This window comes from Glycine max, chromosome 12 (genome assembly GCF_000004515.6).
Source record: "Glycine max cultivar Williams 82 chromosome 12, Glycine_max_v4.0, whole genome shotgun sequence".
Taxonomy (NCBI): Eukaryota; Viridiplantae; Streptophyta; class Magnoliopsida; order Fabales; family Fabaceae; genus Glycine; species Glycine max.
Window position 1 is genome coordinate 21588638 of NC_038248.2, and position 16498 is coordinate 21605135.

Consider the following 16498-nt stretch of genomic DNA (forward strand, 5'->3'; position numbering starts at 1 on the left):
AGTATTTATAATTTTAAATTTGTAAATAATTTAAGACTTCTATAATATATATATATATATCATTTATAACTTCAAAGTCGTATTTAAAAAAAATTAAGAAGTTATAAAATTTTCAGTAAAAAAGAAAAATAAATTCATAAAATGATTTACGATTTTGAAGTCGTGGATTATCCAATGACGTATTCCTTTTGAAGTACTGATTTAAAACTTATCCCATTTAATAATTTAGAAAAAAAGTCATCCCTAAACTATGGTTTTTTTGGTCAAAAGAAGGCCTTGTCTTCATTGGCTTCTACTCGAGATGTGCTTCCATTCCTAGTCCCTTTCATTATCTATGTTTCACTGTTGATACCTGCGACCGATCAAAATATCCCTGGCAGGTGCACATGCTGCAAACTTATCCTCTCATATCCAAAGCAACACTTCCGTGTACAAATTCATTACATTGATATTACCACTTCAACCAATTTAGTGGAACATTCTAAAACAAAAGACCCACTTTTCCTAAGTTCCAATGGTTCTTCAGGCTGCTTCTTTCCCCATTGCTAAAGAGGTTTGCTTCATTTTGTCACATTAAAATCTTCTTGATGTCTACTCTTTTTTCCCTTCTTTTTGTATACTATTTAAAGTGATAGCATAACTTAAGTTTTGGCAAATGTCTTTTTGTGTTTTCAGGGAAAGTCTGGTGTTTCTCTCAGGTACACCACAATGTTCGGTGTTTCATTGTCGGATACTCTCAAATCTGACTTCAGCTTTTCCTCATTGACATGCAAAGTAACCACTGCAACATAAATTTTGGTTTATTATTCATAATTTGCCTTGCCATTATATAGTTTTTACATATTTCTGAGAATATTAATTCAATTCAGTATAGGACTTCCGGAGAAATGTGACTAACTCACCTTTTAACATAATCTGTTCAACATTTTCTTTATTATAAAAAACTTCGTACCTGAGAGAACATACCCTTTCATATAATTTTTTTTATGATTTTAATATATTTTTATTATTGTTCGAACTTCATATGTCTTACAGATAATCTTATTGTTTACTGTTATTGTGTGAATTTCATATAACTCTTATGACTCAAAATTTATGTACTAATGTTTTGGAAAATAAATGTGTTAATGGCATTCTTCCTAATTTTATTACATTTCACATAAATTTTCTTTTTTCTTCTGCTTTAATTTTCTTGGACTCTGCATGATGTCATGATTTCTCATGCATAATGTTGGTACTTAGTCAAAACACAAGCACATTCTAATTTATTTTTTACCATCTATTTTATCAGAGGGAATTCCAACAAAAAATTGGCCCTTTGAGGGTTCAGTCAGTGGCAACAACCACTCCAGGAGTCACCAAGGCTTCACCAGAAGGCAAGAAAACTTTGAGGAAAGGCAGTGTTATTGTCACTGGGCTTCCTCTGGATTAGGCCTGGCCACGGCCAAGGCTTTGGCTGAGACAGGAAAGTGGCATGTGATTATGACCTGCAGGGATTTCCTCAAAGCTGAGAGGGCTGCAAAATCTGCTGGCATTGCTAAGGAAATTGTGTCTCTTGATAGTGTGAGGCAATTTGTGGATAACTTCAGGCAATCAGGCAGGCCACTAGATGTGCTTGTTTGCAATGCTGCGGTTTACTTGCCAACTGCTAGGGAACCTACATACACTGCTGATGGCTTTGAACTCAGTGTTGGAACAAACCATTTGGGGCATTTCCTCCTTTCACGCCTTTTGCTTGAGGACTTGAACAAATCTGACTACCCTTCAAAGTGGTTGATCATTGTTGGCTCCATCACAGGTATAATTCATTAGGATGTTTATTAAGAGAAATGCTAGCAACGCATTGTCTGATGCATTCATTTCATTGCACTATGATTCATATTTCTAAACAGTGAATACGAAAAAGAGTGTTTTATGGAGTATATTTTTGGCGCTCCTCTTGTGAGAAAAATGCTAGTAGCAATATACTGTTTGACATACTAGTATTAGATGTTGTAATTCCCATAGGATCCATCACATGATGAATTTCACCAATAATAAAGAATGTGTTAGATAATGCATTGTTAGTAATTCTTTTATTGTGAACCTTTATTTATATTGAAGTTTTTTGGGATTCATATTGGTGCTGATGATTCTGTAAATATCAAACAGGAAACACCAACACCTTGGCTGGAAATGTGCCACCCAAGGCTAACCTTGGTGACTTGAGGGGACTAGCTGGAGGCTTGAATGGGCTAAACACTTCAGCCATGATAGATGGAGGATCCTTTGATGGCACCAAGGCTTACAAGGACAGCAAAGTCTGCAACATGTTTACAATGCAAGAATTCCACAGAAGATACCATGAAGAAACTGGAATCACATTTGCTTCCCTTTACCCAGGTTGCATCGCCACAACAGGCTTGTTCAGAGAGCACATGTGTAAGTGTTTGAAAGAGTTTATAATATTTTTTTGATATGTCCATAAGTTGTTTTTAGTTTATTTCAATAAGCTCTTATGAAAACAGCTTACAACTTTATGATAATTACTAATTGAATAATCCCTTATTTAAGCAGTTTATCCCTTTACATGTGATTTTGAAGAATCCTTGTTTCTCATGTTTGAACTGTTGTGTTCTTGTGTAGGTTGTGAGTGATCCAAGCCTGACAAAATCAGGTGTTTACTGGAGCTGGAATGCAGCCTCTGCTTCGTTTGAAAACCAATTGTCCCAAGAGGCCAGCGATGCAGATAAGGCTTGCAAGGTTTGGGAGATTAGTGAGAAACTTACTGGTTTGGCTTAAGTGGCACTATGGCAGCTTCTAATATTTCAGGGACATTTGTCATGGAGTTCAATAACATCTTAGAAGAGTTTAGACCCTTTTCTGATGCGTTTGTTAGATTCTTTTTCTAGCTGCTAACTCCTCTTGTTCTGATGACTACTGTCGATGAATCCTTCACCTGAGGCCAAGTGCACATGAACTATAGAGAAATAATAACTATGCACATTGACTGTGATCAATGTCATTGCCTATCTTTGGCCAGCATTTGGACTTCCACCCCTCTTCTTTTGTTCGTAGTTTTTTTTTTTTTTTTTGTTAATAGTCATTTATGTAATCCTGCCTAGGTTAGCTTTGCTATTCTTAGCCGGTCCCAAGCCCGGATAAAAGGAAAGGGTTGTGTTAGGCTTTCGGCAGCCAACATTAAACTTTGTCGAATCTCTATGACATGGATCAATTACGTAATAATGTGAATGCTAGGTCGTTGCCCGGAAGCAACGCGCTGTATGGCTCGAGTACAGTGTCAAAAGAGCAAGGGCCGCTGCATCGCCGCCCGAATGTAGTGAAAAGTAAGCAAGGGTTCCCACATTTTCGTGAACGGGTGTGGGTAAAGAAGCTAGTTCATGACAGGAGGATTCGCTTTGGTACATGGAATATAGGCACACTTATTGGAAAATCTATGGAAATAGTGGATGTTATGGTGAGGAGGAAGATCAATTTTATGTGCCTACAAGAAACTAAGTGGACAGGTGAAAAAGCGAAAGAATTAGACAACTCGGGATTTAAGCTGTGGTATACGGGAAAAATCAGATCAAGAAATGGGGTAGGGATTATTGTGGACAAGGAGTGGAAGAAGGATGTCGTGGATGTAAGAAGAGTAGGAGATCGTATCATAGCCTTAAAATTGGTAGTGGGACAGGACACCTTTAATGTTATTAGTGGGTACGCACCTCAGGTTGGGTTAGCAGAACACTTTAAGGTAAAATTTTGGGAGGATCTAGAAGGGGTACTTCAGGATATACCCCAAGGAGAGAAAGTTTTCCTAGGAGGGGATCTCAATGGACATGTAGGTAGCGTGGCTAGAGGTTTTGAGGGGGTGCATGGGGGTTTTGGCCTAGGGGAGATGAATGGGGAGGGTAAATCCATCTTGGAGTTTTCGGAGGCTTTGGATCTTTCTATAGCCAATACATGGTTTAAGAAAAGAGAGGAACATCTTATCACTTACAAAAGTGGAGGGACATGTTCTCAGATAGATTTCTTCCTTATCAGGAAGTCTGATAGGAAGTATTGCTTGAACTGTAAAGTTATCCCGGGAGAGAGCTTGACTACTCAACATAGAGTTTTGGTTATGGATGTAAGAATTAGAGATAGGGCAAAGAGAAGAAGTCCTATGGTAGCACCAAGGATCAAATGGTGGCACTTGAAGGGTGAGAAACAAGGAATCTTCCAACAAAAGATATGGGAGGGATGGTGTGGACAATCACAAGGAAGTGCAAATGATATGTGGAACAAGATGTCCCAAGAGATTATTAAAGTGGCTAAAGAGACGTTGGGTGAATCTAGAGGTTTTGGACCTAGGGGTAAAGAATCGTGGTGGTGGAATGAAAATGTTCAGAGCAAAGTTAGAGTAAAAAAGGAGTGTTTCAAGGAGTGGTCTAGGTGTAGAAATTCTGAAACTTGGGATAAGTATAAGATAGCTAGAAATGAAACCAAAAAGGCGGTGAGTGAGGCAAGAGCCCAAGCTTTTGACGGACTATACCAAGCTCTAGGAACCAGGGACGGAGAAAGATCTATATATAGGCTTGCTAAGGGTAGAGAGAGGAAGACTAGAGATTTGGATCAAGTAAAGTGTGTTAAGGATGAAGAAGGCAAAGTCTTAGTGCATGAAAAAGATATCAAGGAAAGGTGGAAGGCGTATTTTCACAACTTATTTAATGATGGATATGGATATGACTCTAGCAGTCTAGACACAAGAGAAGAGGACCGGAACTATAAGTACTATCGTCGGATTCAGAAACAGGAAGTAAAGGAAGCGTTGAAAAGAATGAGTAACGGTAAGGCGGTGGGGCCAGACAACATACCTATTGAAGTGTGGAAAACTCTTGGAGATAGAGGTCTTGAGTGGCTCACCGAACTCTTTAACGAAATTATGAGGTCAAAACGCATGCCGGAGGAATGGAGGAGAAGCACGTTAGTGCCAATCTATAAGAACAAGGGGGATATACAAAATTGTGCAAATTATAGGGGAATCAAGCTCATGAGTCATACCATGAAATTATGGGAAAGAGTGATCGAAAGGAGATTAAGAAAGGAGACTTAAGTTACTGAGAATCAATTTGGTTTCATGCCGGGAAGGTCGACCATGGAAGCGATTTATTTATTACGGCGGGTGATGGAGCAATATCGCATGGCCCAACAAGACTTGCACTTGATTTTTATTGACTTGGAGAAAGCGTATGATAGAGTACCTAGAGAGATTTTGTGGAAAGCTCTAGAGAAGAAAGGGGTTAGGGTTGCATATATTCGAGCTATCCAAGATATGTATAATAGGGTATCGACTAGTGTTAGGACACAGGGTGGAGAGTCAGACGATTTTCCCATCACAATTGGTTTGCATCAAGGGTCAACCCTTAGCCCCTACCTTTTTACCTTAATTCTGGATGTCCTCACGGAACAAATCCAAGAGATAGCGCCGAGATGCATGCTTTTTGCAGATGACATAGTCCTCCTTGGAGAGTCGAGGGAGGAGTTGAATGAGAGGTTGGAAACTTGGAGACGAGCTTTAGAAACACATGGCTTTCGCCTAAGCAGAAGCAAATCGGAGTATATGGAATGTAAGTTCAACAAAAGAAGGAGGGTTTCTAACTCAGAGGTGAAAATAGGAGACCATATTATCCCTCAAGTCACACGGTTTAAATATCTTGGGTCTGTAATACAGGATGATGGGGAAATTGAAGGGGATGTGAATCATCGCATTCAAGTAGGATGGATGAAATGGAGAAAAGCATCAGGGGTGTTATGTGATGCAAAGGTACCGATCAAGCTAAAGGGAAAGTTTTATCGGACTGCGGTAAGACCGGCGATTTTGTACGGAACAGAATGTTGGGCGGTCAAGAGCCAACATGAGAATAAAGTAGGTGTAGCGGAGATGAGGATGTTGCGGTGGATGTGTGGTAAGACTCGACAGGATAAAATTAGAAACGAAACTATTAGAGAGAGGGTTGGAGTAGCGCCTATTGTAGAGAAGATGGTGGAAAATAGACTTAGGTGGTTTAGGCATGTAGAGAGAAGACCGGTAGACTCTGTAGTGAGGAGAGTAGACCAGATGGAGAGAAGACAAACAATTCGAGGCAGAGGAAGACCCAAAAAGACTATAAGAGAGGTTATCAAAAAGGATCTCGAACTTAATGATTTGGATAGAAGTATGGTACTTGATAGAACATTATGGCGAAAGTTGATCCATGTAGTCGACCCCACCTAGTGGGATAAGGCGTTGTTGTTGTTGTTGTTGTAGTCATTTATGTGAACTTCAGAGTGAATTCGCTAAATATATTAATAATTTAATTTGGATGCCTCATAAGTCATAACAAGTTCAACACAGAAACTTCACACTATAGTGCAGAGAGTAGTAAATCTAATGTTTAACAAAGCAACTCCGTCAAATTAGGCAATTCAATCAACATATATAATCTACTAATTAAGCTTAATTAGGAAGCTTTGACCCAAAAGAAATAACTCAAATGGTAAGCATGTTTGAGTCAATAGTTGATGACATTTGGCAGTCAGCAAAAACATTTGTATGGAGGGATATTCTTAACGATCTGAATGATCATTAATCTCATTCAAGTACTGAGAGAAAACCTCCTAAAGAAATATAATGTCACAGTGCTTTCAATATACATCTTTTTAATTTTTAAAATTTTATGGGGAGAGATGGTCTCTCGGTTTAATTAAGGCTGGAAAAGTTTTTGGATTCAAAGAATATTTTACCTCACTTTAAAGAAACAAGGGACACTCAAATTTACAATCTATCAAGTGAGAATGAGAGTCTTTCATCTTCCACTTGACCAACCTTGTGGAGTTTTCAAATGTAACTTTTGTCACACATTTAAGTGGGAGAAAAAATGAGAAAGAAAAAGGGGAAAAGTGTATGGACAAATAGTTTATCAATATATATTTTAATTAATATTTATAATTTATTTTCATTCAGCAAATCAATTTACCCTCAATATCAAAGATTTAATTTTTTAAATAATATCTTATCATATATATGCATATATAACTAAAATCTTGCTAATTAAACCGTTAAAATTAAATTAAATAAATTCTATGAAAGTATTTTTTCCCATTAGAATTTGTAAGAACAAGATCAAAGATAATAAAACATAAATATTACATTGCAATAAAAATTATTTAAGAAATGATATAATATTTTTTAAAACTGTATCACGAGATTATTTTATTATTTTACTTGATAGTTTTTTTTTTCCTTTGAAAAGCATTGCTAAAAATATAGATAAAACTAATATATCATACTTATATATTTAACAAAAATAAACAAATAAGATATTCATATATCTATTCCGATTTTATCCTATAATAAATAATCTTGTCTTAAAAACTTAATAAAATACTTAATAAAATGTTTATTGAGATTATAAGAGAGAACAATGATATTTTAATAAAATTGTCCCCTAATAAAGACTAATTATCTTGGGATTCTAATTTTATTCTTCAATGAAAAAACCTTAAAAACACCAATCATTTTGAGACGAAAGAGTATTAATCAACAATTTATACATTTAATTAGCAATTGATTTATAAATTTAATTAACAATTGATTGAATTACAATACTATTTATTAAAAGAAAAATCCGATGTCAAATTAAATATTGCTATAAAATTTAGACCCTAACGCTAGCTCCCTCTTTCAAGTTTCAACAACGTTTCCACTTGCTGGAGGTGAAGTGCGTGCAGAAAATCAATAGGCAACGACACAATGTAACTGTTTCAATCCTTCTCCTTCGATGTTTTCTACTTTTTTCTCTCCCTCGGCCTCCAATCTTCAATGCAGACAATGTTTGAAGTTTCAGTTTAGTTTCTTTGACCATGACATGAAGGACCACCGTACCAACCACTATGGGGCCTCATTCCCTGTCTTCCCTTTCAGTGGCTTCTAGCCCCTTTCAATCCATCTTTTTTAGTTTGTTTGATACGCTTAAACTGATACAACCCACCCACTTCACCTGTCATCCACCTAATCCGGAACTCAACAAAATTGAGACTCTAAACGGTCGGTTACGATCTACCATTTCCTACTACAGTTTTCGTCGCTTTGAGCATTTTTGGTCTGAAATTGACCAATGCTCAGTCCTAGCTAGCATAGGATTTGTTTAGGTATTTAGGTTGGCGCCTTCTGCATTCTTCTTTACTTTTTCTTAATTTTTACTTTTATTTTTGTTCTTGTAGCTAGATTGTGCTTTTCAGAGAGAGGAGATCTAGCTTAGAAGCATTCAAGTATAAAAGTGTAATTTGTCTCTCTTTCTAGGTCAAATATGGTTTATATAGTAATGTTGTATTTGGGTTGGGACGTTTGACATTAAAGTTAATGGGCCTTATTCTAGTTGACTAATAAAAATTGAGCCTCAAGTGTGTAGGACGACCAACACTCTATTTGAGAGGTACACAATCTCTCAGTCTTGAGTGCGTAAGTACGAAAAGGCTTGAAGTAGTAAAGTCAGTCGACATTCGACTGGAAATGTACACGATCCTTCAGTCTCGAATGCATAAGCACAAAGAGACCTAAAGTAGTAAGGTCGGTAGCATTTGATCGAAGAGGTGATTACCTATTGTAAATAGACCTCCAAGCCTCAACCTTACACACTACAACTTCCCTTTCTTATAAGTTGGATGAGGTAGATTTCTTTCCTTTCAAAACACTATGATATTTTACTCTCTTCTCCTACTATGTTTGTTTTCTCTCTTCACTATCAACTCCCCCCCTCTTCTTTCTTCCCTCTCAATTGTCTCGGTATTTATAGGCTTGAGGTTGGAACTCCAATTCAACATTTTGGGAATTGAATTACGTCTTTTTGTGCATGCCCTAGCATCATCTTGTAGGAACCTTCTACTTTATGCAGCACAAATTGGCAAGTTTGGCAAGTTGGTGATGGTTGTTGGAATCTTGGAGACAACTTTCACAAGTTGGTGTTGATGGAGCCTAGATGAGACTTTGGTCATGATCTGAATGCTCGAGAATGCTTATGTTGTTTCTTTTTTTGATTGTTGCTCTCCTTTCCTTGTATTTGGGCTTGAGAATTGGGTATAAGGACCTGTTGTACTCTTTATCTATGTTGGACAATTGAAAGTTGGGTTTTTGGGCCCAAAATATTGTCTTTGGATTGGTTTTATTTTTGTTGTCTTTTTCTCTTCTTTTTTTAAAATGTGGAAGAATACAAATTGCAAAAATTAAAACAATTATAAATTTATAACAAAAAGATAAATTGTAATGAAATATAAATATATACAAATAATAAAATAAGGAGGACAAAATTGGGCATTAACAATGTACCATAGGTATCATGGTAGTTTAATAGTTGTGTCATTCGTGTCGATTCTAACCATGCAACATAGTTATCAGGTTAGTTTAATAGTTGTATTGTTTGTGTTGATTCTGACCTTGTACCATAGTATGATGGCGGTTTAATAGTCGTGCTAATTTCGACCATGTAGCATAGGTATCATGATAGTTTAATAGTCATGTTGTTCATGTTGATCTCGATCATGTACCATATGTATCATGGCAGTTTAATAGTCGTGTCTCTTGTGTCGATCGTGTTGCTTGTGCATGATGTATCCATTGGCTTACTCTCTCTTGCCTATCTTCTCTCCAAGGGTGTCTCTATACCTATTATGTTATCTTGATCTTTTGCAACATATACATATAATTTTTAGAATAAAAAAGCCAAAGATTGGTAAAATTTGAATGACAAAAATGCAAGATAGAAATCGTGAACTTAGCTCAATTCCAATTTGGGGAGTTTCATCCCCAAGAAAATGTCTTTGCCCAGTACCTCTCGAATTTGATATGATACGTTGCTTTGCACCACTTATTTTGTATATTTTTCTCAACTATTGCCTTTGATAGCCATTATACCGAAGGATTTTCACTAGAATCTAGAATGTTGCTTAGTTCATCTTTGAACAAGAAAACAAGGGTGTCAGGAAAATTTTCATTGAGTCCTACTTTGGGTGCCAAAATGTTCATGCAGCTAGATTGTGTCTCAGAGAGAGGAGACCTAGCCCAAAAGTAGTTAAGTGTAAAAGTGTAATTTGTCCCACTTTCTAGGTCTAGTATGGGTTATATAGTAACGCCATATTTGGGCTAAGACGTTCGACATCCAAGTCAATGGGCCTTATTCTGATCGACCCAATAAGAACCGAGAAGGTACACAACCCTCAGACTCAAGTGCATAACCGCAAAGAGGCTTAAAGTAGTAAGGTCGGTCGACATTCAACTGCAGAGGTACACAACCCTTCAGTCTCGAATGTGTAAGAACAAAGAGGCTTGAAGTAGTAAGGTCGATTGACATTTGATTGGAGAGGTACAATTTTTAATTCTAAATTGAGTGTCAATGAGACAATCAATGACCACTGAGCAAAGCTATTGCATGTCTACACCTACACACTGACACACATGCTAATTTTTAGCTTTGTAATATATGTTTTGGTCAAGACAGAAACTGATGAAATCAACTCAACGAATCAAACCACTTTAACTGATTATCGTCACCCGTAAATACTCGTTGTCCAAATTGACCCAACATTTAGCCTTGTTTTACTTCTCGGATAGTTGGGTTCCAATTAGGTGAATATTTTGTACTCACCCCTAGTAATCATGTTTGGTAAAGCGATTCCAATGTCTCACCAACTAATTAATGATGAAACATAAAAAAGTACAATGTACAAGTGATGAATTGGACAATACTCTTAAGTGTAGGATAGACATGACAATGAGACAAGGCGGGAATGGATATGTGGTTCCCGGTCCCCATCCTTGCTTTCCCAAGCCCATCCCTATCCTCATCCCTAGTGGGTATGGATTTTTTCCCATCCCCGTCCCCGTTGGAGATCGGGTATACCCACCCTATACCTGTCCTTGTTTGATTGTTGAAGTCATTATATGTATCCCATGCTCCCTTTAATTGGAGTAGAAGGATCGCAAGGATCATATTGAAGTCATATTGAGCTACATGAAGGTCCCCTCTCCTAGGCTAGCGCTAAATAAGTGCAATACATTTATTTGCATTTAATTTTGTTTACGAGTTTAATGTATATTCACTGGTAGTATAAAATAGTTTTATAGTGTTATTCAATCACAAATAAGTGTTTAAATTATATTATGATAATTATTTTAAAAGTCAACAAACTTACCATACATGATAGATTATGATTGAATGACTGTATAAAACATTTTACACTCTCAGTGTATAACCTTTTTTCTCTATGTTTAATATGTTTGTTAGAAATTGTAAATACAACATATTTTAGTTTTATTCCTAGAAATCTCTTTTAATGATTTTAACGCTGATAAATTTTAAAATTTTGAAAAATAATTTATATTACTATTTATTGATGATGTGACATATATATCTAGACATGTATAATATGTTATTTTAGAGAAATCATTACTATAACATGTTTAAATATATATACAACATTATTAAATGATAATATAGATTATTTCTTAAAAAATAATTTTATAAAGACTAAAAAACACTTTAGAAAGTAAAACAAAAATTTATTATATTTATAAAAACTAAATCCACATTTAAACTATTTTATTTTTTGGGCTAATGCTGGGTCCATTCCATCCAATTAGCCTGGCTTCCTACTCGAGGTATGCTGTTGACCCTTGCGTACTTGTCAACCTTGAAGTTGGCTCCACATATGGCCCCTTCACTGTCTATTCTAGGCATTGCTTTCAACTTGTTCATTGGATGCTCAAAGCTCATCAATCCTCCTTCACTGTGAAACATACACCCTGCATTGCAACACCCACATATCACAGATCAATGCATAATTCTCTACAAATATTCTTTTACTTTCCTTTTAACGCACCACCACTACAAAAGAAATTCCATATATTAACTGGAAAAAAATGTAAGTCGTCAGACTTATTTTCATAGGTATAAACTATTAGCATAGAAATTAAGTTTGTATAATAAAGATTTAATATTGGTTTGCACTCAAAATCTAAATATTTTTTATGCTATCAACTAATTATAAAGTGACACATCTTTAAAATAATTTAAGTGCATGTTTGGTTGCATTTTATTAATGCACGTATTCACAGGTTTTCATGTCCAAATTATGAAATTCATGAAAAAGCTAGTTCAATTTGCTTTTGTTGGACGTGTGTCAGATTTGTGAAACAGAAACAAACACACTATATAAGTCTTCTCCTAACTATTTTAAAAGTCATGACAATATAAAAAAATTTACACCGACAACGTATAACAATTAAACTTTTATTATACGTCATATTATTAACATAAATGTTTATACCAATACTTTAAGTTTCATTAGGAAAAACTTAATACATTGGATTTCTTCTTCTTCTTCTTTTTTCTTAGTGTATTGTTAGAGGATAAAGTGATTCTATATGTTTAAGTGCTTATTGAAAATTCTTTGTAAACTACTGTGACTTGAACAGTTTGAGTAATGCATGGTGGTCCTGGTCCAAATGGTACCTGGTGGAAAGGGAGCAAAGGATTTGGCGCACCCCTCTTTCATGACATCTAGATCATCCGAGATTACCACAGATTCATCAGCTGCAATACCCCAATACAGCTTAATTCCACCATCAGAACCCTGCATTCAAATTTAAGGTCTCTATGAGTACAAGTACACATTGGTTATGTAATTAAATTATGTCAAATTAAGAGAGCCAGATGTTGGAAAATGTGAAAAGGATCTTCTAATTAATTAATTAATTACCAATAAGAGTTATAAGATCCATATGGTAATTATGAAGAAGAGTTTAAGGTTTGAAGGGAGAAGGGAGGGAAAAGGTGGTGTGCTCGATTCCCACAATTAACATTCTTAGCAAAAACTAACAACAAAAACTAACAACTAACGTTGAATGATAAAGTAATTAATTAATTACCAGTGCTGCAAAGACACTGCCAACCTTGCTGTCATAGACAACAAAGCCAAAGCTGCCATCAAGATCCTTCACAACTTGATCTGCAGGGTATGGACCACGGTCACGGAGTGTCTTGTAAGCTTCAATCACAAACATGGCTTCGTTGGTGCCCTTTGCCAAACCATACTGCTTGTTGAGTGAGCACAAATTGTTCAAGCTCCCCAAAAAGATACAGTATATGTCATCAATCCCACAAAACAACCTGAATTAAATTGCAACAAGGCAAAGTTTTTCATTTACATACAAATTGTAACAAATAAAAAAAGTGACAATCTATATGTGATATGATTGATAAAAATTATGTCCTTTAATCTGATTAGGAGTTTGATTCTCAGGGATTGAATAACATCTATTGAAAAATATCATTCTCTTAAATATATCTTTAGTATTTCAAGATTAGTCTTTTACTCACGGCCAGCAATACCTTGAAAAAATAAAAAACGAAAAGTAACAATCTTAATGTGGAAGGAAAATTACCTTTGATGAACAAAGGAAGGTGGATCAGGACGAGTATAAGCTAGAACAGCAGAGTGACCAAAACTCAGAGAAAAAGTGTTATGGGGATGATGAGAAAGAAATTCTCTTAGAGTTTCCTCAGGAATCTTAGGCTTGTTGGAGCCACTGTTAGATGCAGGGCTTTTAAGCTCTTCAGGTGGGTGAGCAAACCCCTTGTGAAAAATGGACAACATTTTAGACCTCACAAAGTGTAAAGAAAATGTGACTATATATGGTAATTTAATTTTAGAAGATTTTAATAGGGATTGTTATGGAGGTACAATAGTGTAGTATATATTTATATGATTATATGAGTTACCTAACATGGAAAGAGGACAAAGGGATGAAGGTGGTCGAGGCTGCTGAATCATCAAACTGTGGGTGTGGGTCAAAATTGTGATGGATAAGATTCACGAGTTCCGAGTTATTCTTATCTGTACTTTGTTATTTTTCATTTCATAGAGATAAAATGTCAGTATCCCACGTGGGTCATTGCATTCTACTCTTAGTTATCATGAGTTAGCTTACTGAAGCAAGCCACCTCAACCCAAGCAAAAGAATTTAGGTTAGGTTGAGTTTATAGATTTAATTAATTTGAAATTGTACTAATTTTATTACTTTAAGTTAGGTATTAGACATAACAAGTTCATAATCAAGGGCTTGACTCATTGGTTGAGTTATTATAAATTTTCTATTATCTATCTTTATTCTTACATATGTATTTTTTTTTAATAATTTCACATTCTAAAGAAAAACAATTTCATGCTTGGATCAATCTGAATATAAATAATGTTTAATGTAACTTTTGATAAAGAAATACTTAATGTAATTTTATGAATGTGTTTCATAAAATAACTTTGACTAAGATAGGATACTAATTGTTTCCAATTTTTATAACTTTTTATTTTCCCATACTTTTGTATTTTTTTTCAATTTTATCATTTTAATAACAAATATTATAATTCGATTTGATGTGTGATCAAGTTATTTCGATTTGCGTTAACATCTAAAATTAGAAAAATCCAAACCAGCAAAAAATAAATTAAATTCTCCCAAACCCGACTCAATCCATGGTTGACCCACAAATTCCCACCTTATTTGCCATTTACTATGGGAGCAACTTACCTTGTACTGAGACCAAAGTCACTAAATTGGGGAAGCAACGACCAAATAATTAATTGTCCTTTCGGCATTATACAATTTTATTCATTTAAAATTCTCTGCCATGATTGATTCCAGCTTTCTCTTCCAATGGTCCAATGGAATTACTTAAAGTATGAATTTATTTTTTTTGTTTAAAGGTTTCTTCACACCTTTTTAGTACGAAATTAATCTTTTATAAGCTAGCACTAACATGCAATTATGAGCTATTCCTCGAGGTAAAATAAGGTGAAGTGAGATATTTGTTCATCATCTGAATAAAATTTTGCAAATGGAATGACATGTTAGAATTTTTCGGTAAATTATCCTGTGCGACAATTATATTTTGTTTTCAAAAAATAAACTAATATTACGATCCATTCGATGATATTTAAATTGAATAATATGATTAATTATTTATCAACTTGAGACATTTAATTTTAATTGGTGTATAAAAATAATGTGAATTCAATCATTAGACTTATAATAAGAGATGTCTAAAATTAATAAATAATAAAGTTAAGTCTTTTTTGCTATCATGTCATTTAATTGTTGAATAAAATTTGTCATTGAAAAATCTAGTAGTGAGGTGCGTAATTAAGTAAAAGAAGATTTTACTTCTTGATTTCTATAATTCCAATACATTTGATCTTCTCTTTTAACAAGCAAATTTTATCAATCTTATCTATCATCTAAAATCATATAAATTGTGTCGTTCTCAATTTGATTTTTCTAACATGACAAATTATTCATATAGAAATAAATCCATAATTTGCACTGTAAATTAATTGACGTAAACAACTACTGAATATATAATTCGAATATATGTTTTGTCGTTGGTGACTTTTTTGAGTTATCCAATTGAGATAAGATAACTGTTACAGTAAGTCCACACAGCCACTTTATTTGTCATACTGCGGGTGCATACTGCGGGTGCATACTGCGTAACTATGAAACACTTTATATTAGAGTTCTGATTAACGCTCACTTCCATACGTGAATTGGAATGAATAGAAGATAGATAAGAAAAAAAAGTGATAAATATCATAAGTGATATAAAAAGAAAATAAGATAAAAGAAAAAGTAAGTAAATATTTATATTTTTCTTTTATATTATTTGTCACTTTATTTTGTAAGCCTTCAAGATTCTTTTAAAAATTGGCACAGGGTAGCCACTTAGGGTCATGTCCAAAAATGTCTGGTGACATTTACCTTTGGAACTTAGTTGAATATAATTCATTAATTTAATTCTACTTTTCTAATTTTAAATTATAAATTATTTATATAACATTTTATAATCAAATAATTCCATCTTTTTACTCTTAATAGATATCAGATAATTAGTTTAATATGTCTTATAACATAATAAATCTCGAATAAGATTAAACAATTTTAGTTTTGAAAGAATTTTTTATGGTACGGATGGTAGTAATCAGTTATAAATATTATCAATAATATTTTGCAACTAATGTATGTATTTTGAAAGGATCATCAGGCTTGGTATAATTTTATATTTTTGATAGATTTATTTTATATATGTGTGATTTTGGTTTTGTTGGGAAACCCTTGATCCGGTGGAGATTTTCATTAATGGATCTCGAGCATACCACACTTTATCTTAAAATCTTAAAGTTTAGATTTACGAGTCTTTCTTTCACTTATGTGGTAGCTCAAGGTCCATTGGTATAAATTTTCTCATTGTTATCCTCCGTCAATTGCACAATAATTGGTATAAGAATCGATGGTTCGACTTGGTGACCTGTTTAGACAAGTAAAATTGCGACAGCGAATCCATAGACATGGAGATCCCTTGTATCAAAAGTCTTCCTAGTGGGTGAGTTCATACATGGAGGTTAGATAGTGGGCTTCACAAGTGTTGCAGTGGTGCAAGGTACTAGA

At 34.6% G+C, this 16498-nt stretch overlaps 1 protein-coding gene and 1 pseudogene across 1 annotated transcript; one reads left to right on the plus strand and one right to left on the minus strand.

Annotated features, from left to right (window-relative positions):
* The first annotated feature begins 283 nt into the window (after positions 1-283).
* LOC100813807 (protochlorophyllide reductase, chloroplastic-like) lies at positions 284-2999 on the plus strand (annotated as a pseudogene).
* Positions 3000-11536: 8537 nt separating this feature from the next.
* Positions 11537-13797, minus strand: LOC100814871 (stem-specific protein TSJT1). Its single transcript, XM_003540043.5, has 4 exons — positions 13442-13797; positions 12926-13166; positions 12510-12630; positions 11537-11800 (listed from the first exon to the last, which is right to left on the minus strand). The coding sequence occupies exons 1-4, from the start codon at positions 13651-13653 to the stop codon at positions 11610-11612; spliced, it is 765 nt and encodes a 254-aa protein (XP_003540091.1). The 5' UTR covers positions 13654-13797; the 3' UTR covers positions 11537-11609.
* Between the last annotated feature and the right edge of the window lie 2701 nt (positions 13798-16498).

What these genes read in the sequence shown, in the direction of transcription:
- LOC100814871 (XM_003540043.5), bottom strand. Translation starts at nt 13,653, where the DNA reads ATGTTGTCCATTTTTCACAAGGGGTTTGCTCACCCACCTGAAGAGCTT. An exon ending in CCTTCCTTTGTTCATCAAAG is followed by an intron (nt 13,167 to 13,441) that starts GTAATTTTCCTT and finishes AATTTAATTCAG; the next exon opens with GTTGTTTTGTGGGATTGATG. An exon ending in CTTTGCTCCCTTTCCACCAG is followed by an intron (nt 11,801 to 12,509) that starts GTACCATTTGGA and finishes GTTGCAATGCAG; the next exon opens with GGTGTATGTTTCACAGTGAA.